The 7,377-nt window shown below is 44.1% G+C and overlaps 1 protein-coding gene across 1 annotated transcript in view; it reads right to left on the reverse strand.

Annotated features, from left to right (window-relative positions):
• LOC103264674 (WD repeat-containing protein 70-like) overlaps positions 1-5,968 on the reverse strand; it is a gene marked incomplete at its 3' end in the record, with an annotated part of 25,193 nt that extends 19,225 nt beyond the window's left edge. Inside the window, exons 1-3 of the mRNA XM_008062389.1 lie at positions 5,899-5,968; positions 5,743-5,808; positions 2,399-2,482 (exon numbers count right to left, since the gene is read on the reverse strand). Coding sequence (XP_008060580.1) covers positions 2,399-2,482; positions 5,743-5,808; positions 5,899-5,923 — 175 coding nt within the window. The remainder of the gene's footprint in view (positions 1-2,398; positions 2,483-5,742; positions 5,809-5,898) is intronic.
• Positions 5,969-7,377: the final 1,409 nt, after the last annotated feature.

The following is a 7,377-nucleotide window of genomic DNA, read 5'->3' on the forward strand; positions in this document are numbered from 1 at the left end:
CAACTAATTTTTTGATTTATCGTAGAGATGAGGTTTTCACCAAGTTGCCCAGACTGTTCGTGAATCTGTGAGCTCAGGCAATCTTCTCACTTTGGTCATTTTTTTTTTAAAACACTTATCACTTTAAGATACATACAAAAGCACTTGCAGATGGAATGTTATGCCTAAAATTTGCTTTAAAATAATCTAAAAGAGTGGAAGTGTGCTGGGAGTGGTGGCTCACGTCTGTAAACCCAGCATTTTGGGAAGCTGAGGCAAGAAGATTGCCTGAGCCCAGGGGTTCAAGATCAGCCTGGGCAACTTGGGAAGACCTCATCTCTACAATAAATCAAAAAGTTAGCTAGGCATGGTGGTGCACACCAGGAGTTCCAGCTACTTGAAAAGCTGAGGTGGAAGGATTGCCTGAGCCCAGCAGGTTGAGACTGCAGTAGCTGTGAGTATGCAACTGCCCTGCAGCCTGGGTGACAGAGTGAGACTCTTACTCAAAAAAAAAAAAGAGAAAACAGTGAAAGTAAATGAAAATAACACTAGCCATGAATTGTTACAGTAATTACATCTGAGTGATAGGTACATGGTAGTTCATGACTATACTTTTGTGTTTGAAATTTCAAATAATGAAGATTTTTTTAAAAATAGGGTCTGGTGCAGTGGCTCATCCCTATAATCTCAGCACTTTGGAAGGCTGAGGTGAGAGAACTGCCTGAGCCCAGGGCTTCAAGACCAGCCTGGGAAACTTAGCAAGACCTCATCTCTACAATAAATCAAGAAAAATTAGCCAGGCATGATGGCACATGCCTGTAGTTCCAGCTACTTGGAAGGATGAGGTGGAAGGATCGCCTGAGCCCTGCAGGTTGAGTCTGCGGTGACCGTGAGGGTGCCACTGCACTCCAGTCTGGGCAACAGAGTGAGTCTCCGACTCAAAAAAAAAAAAGTATACGCAGACAGCTTTCTTTCACCATAAAAATTGTACTTTTTCCAAAGACCAAAAATATTTTGTATCAAACTCACAGCCAAATATTAGATATTGCTGATATATAATTTATCTTTTTTTTTTTAAGTTGGAGTCTCACTCTGTCGCCCAGATTGGAGTGCAGTGGCCACTCCCGGCCACCGCAGCCTCAACCTGCTGGGCTCCGGCGATCCTTCCGCCTCAACCTTCCAAGTAGCTGCAACTACAGGCGCGCACTACCATGCCTGGCTAATTTTTTTTTATTTATTGTAGAGATGAGGTCTCGCCAAGTTGCCCAGGTGGGTCTCGAACCCACAGGCTCAGGCAATCCACTCACCCCAGCCTCCCAAAGCATGGGATTACAGGCTGAGCTACTGAGCCCGGCTAATTTATCATTTTAAAATCAACAATGACAAGTACTACAACAACATTCATTCATTTAAATTTTTCCAGGATTCCTGTCCATCTATTTCCTAGTTCCATCTGCTCTATCAAGTTATACCTATCCCTTCCTTAGTATAAGAATGATCTGAATCAGATGCAAAGAAAGTAGAAAAATCAGGCTCCTCCATCAATCCTGAGGTGGTAACTAGAATTGTCAACCATCTGGCATCAAACCAGCCTGGAAATTAGGGCCTTCCTTAAATGTCTGATACAACTCATTAAAGCAGGGATTCAACAGCAGCAGTCACATTCACAGTATGTCTCAATTTTCTATACTGTCTGGGTCAACAGTCAATGGTGTATACAGCTCTGAGAGCCACCTTTGGCCCAGCCTTCCAAATACTGGTTCCGCTGTAAGCAGGAAAGAAAAAAATGAAATGACAGTCAGATAGAGGCGGGAGGAGAGATAATTAAAAAACTGCTTTTCTGTTTCATGTAAACTGAGAATCCTTGTTTGTTCATAGAACACACTTTAAAAAGATTTTAGTACTCAGACTTTATTATCTTATTTAGATACAACTTTCACATGTTTAAAACGGAAAAAATGTCTAGGCACATTGGCTCATGTCTATAATCCCAGCAATTTGGGAGGCTGAGGTAGGAGGACTGGTTGAGTCTAGGAGTTTAGAACTAGCCTGAGCAACACAGTGAGAATCTGTTGCCACAAAAAAATCAAATAATTGCTAGGTATGGTGGTATGTGCCTGTAATTCCAGCTATTTGGGAGGCTGAGAATGAAGGATCACCTGAGGCCAGAAGGTCAAGGCTGCAGTGAGCTGTGATCATGCCACTGCACTCCTGCCTGGGCAACAGAGTGAGACTCCACCTCAAAAAGTAAATAAAAAGGAAAAAAAAAAGTCTTCAGGTTCTGCTTACAAAAGGGAACTGGCACATATGGTCTTTTAACAATTTTGGAAACTTTTTCTTTCTTGTAACTGCCAACACACTTGTATAAGGTATATGCAGTATTCAAACCAATAAAAGGACAAATATATGAACTCCTTACCCAGTATTTTCCGACTCCTCTCCACAGCTGTTCTTCGAGTTTGTTCAAACATTGCTTCCAAGTCAAATGTGCGAGCTTTTTTCCCTAAAACAAGAACAAGTGGCAGACTGTGACTATCTTGCAATAAACTGGTCAAACTTTAGGTACTCAATATTTACTGATCTATCAACAACTACTGAGTCTGTCTAGCTTATAGCATGGCTCCAAGAGAACCATAAAATATCAAGTTTAGTTCATAAAGAACTTTTTTTTTTGAGTTGGAGTCTCACTCTGTTGCCCAAGCTAGAGTGCAGAGGCACACTGCTCACAGCCACCACAGCCTTGACCTGCTGGGCTTAGGCAATCCTTCCACAATAGCTTTCCAAGTAACTAGAACTACAAGTGCACTCTACCATGCCTGGCTTATTTTTTGATTTGTTGTAGAGACGAGATTTCACCAAGTTGCCCAGGCTGGTCTCGAACCCCCAGGCTCAGGCAATTCTCTCACTTCAGACTCCCAAAGTGCTGGTATTACAGACTGAGCCACCATACTTGGCCCATAGAGAACTTTTAATGACAATCTCTTCACTGAGTACCACAAACCAGCCAATGTTCCCATCTTCCTTTATTTATCTGGATTCCTACCCTTTAAAGCAACAACACTGGTGTGGTAGGCAAAATGAAGAATATCCATACATTAATCTCTGGGACTGGGCATGGTGGCTCAAGCCTGTAATTCCAGGACTTTGGGGGCCAAAGTGAAAGAATTTCCTGATCCCAGGGGGGTCAAGACCAGCCTGGGCAACTTGGCGAGACCATATTTCTACAATAAATCAAAAAATTAGTTGGGTGTGGTAGCACACACCTGTAGTTCCAGCTACTTGGAAGGCTGAGGCGGAAGAATCGCCGGAGCCCAGCAGGTCGAGGCTGCGGTGGCCGTGAGCATGCCACTGCACTCCAGCCTGGGTGACAGAGTTAGACTGCAAATCAAAGAAGAAAAAAAAAAAACCACATGACATTAAAAGATTTCATGGGACTGCATTTCTAGCTGTCCTGGGCTGCATGTGGGTTGGACATGCCTGTATTAGAAACTCTACTATCCACTCATTAAAAACCATGCTTCAGTCAGACACGGTAGCTCACACCTACAATCCCAGCACTTTGGAGGCCAAGGTGAGAGGACTGCCTGAGTCCATGGGTTCCAGACAAGCCTGGGCAACTTTGCGAGACCTTATCTCTACAATTAAAAAAAAAATTAGCCAGGCGTGGTAACACATGCCTTTGGTTCAGGCTACCTGGAAGGCTAAAGTGGAAGGATCGCCTGAGCACGGCAGGTCGATGCTGTGGTAGCCATGAGCCTGCCACTGTACTCCAGCCTGGGCAACAGAGTCAGACTCCAACTCAAATAAAAATAAAATAAGAAATAAAAATCATGCTTTGGAATAGCATTTTATACTATGGGAAATTCCTCAAAATACTGTATTTAAAGAATAACATAAGCTGGTTGAGGCTGCAGTGGGGCTGTGAGCCTGCCACTGTATTCCAGCCTGGGCGACAGAGTGAGACTCCAACTCAAAAAAATAAACATAAAAAAATAAAATGAAAACCATGCTTTGGAAGAGCATTTTATATTATGGGAAAATCCTCAAAACATTGTGTTTAAGAATAATATAAACTGGTTGAGGCTGCAGTAGCCATGAGTGTGCCACTGCACTCCAGCTGGGTGACAGAATGAGACTCCAACTCAAAAAAAAAAGAAAAAGAATATATGCCAGGTACAGAGCTCATCTCTGTAATTCCAGCACTTTGAGAATAAGAGGCTCTCTCAAGACTACCTGAGCCGAGAGGTTCAAACCAGCATAGGCAACCTGGCCGTCTCTACAATAAATTTAAAAATCAGCTGCGGGTGGTGAGGTAGCCTGTAGCTCTGGCTTAGAAGGCTGAGATAGAAGGATCTCATGAGCCCAGCAGGTCAAGGCGATGGTGGCCTCGTGCCACTATACTCCAGCCTGGGCAATAGAGTGATACTCTGACTAAAATAATAATAATAACAACAATAACAACTTATTAATGAACATATTTTCTTAATACACAAAAAAGACTGAAGCAAATTAAATTTTAAATCTTGATTGCTAGATCATGAGGTTATAAGTAATTTTACTTTATTCTGTATAATTTATTGCATTCTCTAGATTTTTTTTTTTTTTTTTTTTTTTAGTTGGAGTCTCACTTTGTCACCCAGGCTGGAGTGCAGTGGCACGCTCATAGTCACCACAGTCTCGACCTACTAGACTCAGACAATCCTCCTGCCTCAGTCTTCTAAGTAGCTGAAACTACAGGCATGTGCCACCATGCCCAGTTAATTTTTTGATTTATTATGGAGACAAGTCCTCACCAGTTGCTCAGGCTGGTCTCAAACCCCAGAGCTCAGGCAATCCTCTCACCTTGGCCTCCCAAAGTGCTGGTATTACAGGCTTGAGCCACCATGCCCAGCACATTCTCTAGATCTTCATTAATTAGTATTACTTTTGATATTAGAGAGAACAGCTTTTTAAAAAAACTGCAACCAAAATAAGTGCTATGATTACCCTTTCGTAGATGTGACCACCTAGAAGATAGTAAATATGTGTGGCTCAAGACATTGGCTGAATAAATGAATGAATGAATGAATAAGAGACTGGGGGTGGCGGCTCACACCTGTAATCCCAGCACTTCGGGAGGCCAGGCGGAAGAATCACTTTAGCCCAGCAGTTCGGGACCAGCCAGGGCAACACAGTGAGACCCCGTTTCTACAAAAAATGTTTAAAAATTAGCCGAGTGTGGTGGCTCACATCTGTAGTCCCAGTTACTCGAGTGGCTGAGGCGGGAGGATCGCTAGAGTCCAGGAGTTGGAGACTGTGATGAGCTACGATCACACCACTGCACTCCAGCTGAGGTGACAGACGGAGACCCTGTCTCAAAAAAGGGGGGAGGGAGGCCTCAATAACCTTCATGATATTGGTTGCACTGCACTGGTTGTAATATTATTGCTGTATAATATTAGTTATAATATTGCTGTCAAAAGGGTCATCTCTTTAAGGACTTCTCAGTCCTTAGATCTGTCTCAGGATGCAGATAACTCCCTCCACTTGCAAACATCCTCCTCCGAGTGAGTCACAAAGGCAATCTTCTTTCTCTCAAAGACTCTCATTGGTGTCACCTGAACTCCTTCCAACAAACAGGTTAGAAGACGAATGAGGAAGAATGTCAAGAAACTGCAAAGTATGCACGACAGTTCCGAACTGACAGCTCAACCTCCCCGCTCAATCTGATGCTCTTAAAACCACGCAAAAGGGAACGGGTCTCTGCCTTTGGCAGCTACTCACCGAACCCCGTGAAGCCCATGGTGACTGCCAGCTGCGGGTCCAGACCGGATGCGTCCGAGCCTGTTACTGGGGCAAGGGGAGAAGAGGAGGGAGGCCTCGTTAGTGCAGCTCCCCCGGCACGGCCCACCCCGCCCGGACTCGCCTCACGGAATCCACCTTCGCTGGGCCCCGAGCCCTCCATGACTGGCCGTCCACGGCGAAATGAAATACAGTAGCAGCCGGAACAGCAGCAGCCGACTTGCTACGAACTGGCGGTAACCGGGGAGGAAGTGTCGCCTCCGAGCGTCAGGATCGCCGACAACGCCGAGAGAGGCGTCTTCCGGGAAGGGACAGAGACTTTCTGCGCATCGCCGCCCTAGCGGTAGGGCGGGGAAGCGCCACCGAGGCCGCCTTCCCTTCTTCATCCACACCAGGGCAACAGAACCTGGAGTTTCTGTAATATCCTTTACTCCTTAATCCTAGCAGAATTCGAAAGACAAATCAGTAATCTCCCCTTTTTTGCGTTTTATCCTTCTCTATGAGGAAATCCTCACAGTTCTTCAACTTTTTAGTATATTCTAAGGAAGAAACAAATATATACTACATGACTGAAGAGCACTTAGAAGGAAACTAGTTGCTAATGTTCAGAGCTTCTAAGTAACTACATGCAATGAAACAACAGTACTCATAAAACAAGTAGAAACTTTGACTTTGAACCATAAAAAAAAACCTGAGTAGCTAAACAAGTTATCAGAAAATGCTCTAGAATCATACACTTAGCCCAAGACTCCCACTATGAACCACTTAGTTTAGAGCAAGGACATTTGATCACATACTTATTATATTTTTCTTTTTTTTGAGCTGCGTCTCACTCTGTCACCCAGGCTGGAGTGCAGTGACACGCTCATGGCCAACCCCAGCGTTGATCTACAGGGCTCCGGCAATCTTCCACCTCACCTTGGCCTTCTTATTATGTTTCAACACATATTGGTTTAAGTTCTTTACAACTTGAATTTTTATGCTATGAATTCATGGCATATTATCTATCCTTATGTTGAAAGTCTAGTAAAATTATGTATACTGATAGATAATGTGTTGCTGATTAAAATATATTTTCATAAAGTTATACATCTGTTCCACTAAACTTAGTATCCTGTCTCAGCTTATGCTTTGTCTATACACCCTAAATAATAATCGTCAAGTCTAATATCCTTTCCATTGCTTTTAAAATAAAATTCAAAGGTATTGCCGGGCTCGGTGGCTCAGCCTGTAATCCTGTGCCTTTGGGAGGCTGAGGTGAGTGGATTGCCTGAGACCGCGGGTTCAAGACCCGCCCGGGCAGCGAGACCTTATCTCTACAATAAATCAAAAAAATCAGCTGGGCATGGTAGCGCATGCCTGTAATTCCGGCTACTCGGAAGGTTGAGGTAGAAGGATTGCCGGAGCCCAGCAGGTCGAGGCTGTGGTGGCCGGAAGCGGCCACTGCACTCCAGTCTGGGCGACAGAGTGAGACTCCAATTCAAAAAAATAATTAATTAATTAATTAATTAAATAAAATAAAATTCAAAGGTATTGCCAGGCTCGGTGGCTCAGCCTGTAATCCCGTGCCTTTGGGAGGCTGAGGTGAGTGGATTGCCTGAGCCCGCAAGTTCGAGA

The sequence above is a fragment of the Carlito syrichta genome, unplaced genomic scaffold (genome assembly GCF_000164805.1).
Source record: "Carlito syrichta isolate Samal-C Ts95f unplaced genomic scaffold, Tarsius_syrichta-2.0.1 Scaffold305689, whole genome shotgun sequence".
Classification (NCBI taxonomy): domain Eukaryota; kingdom Metazoa; phylum Chordata; class Mammalia; order Primates; family Tarsiidae; genus Carlito; species Carlito syrichta.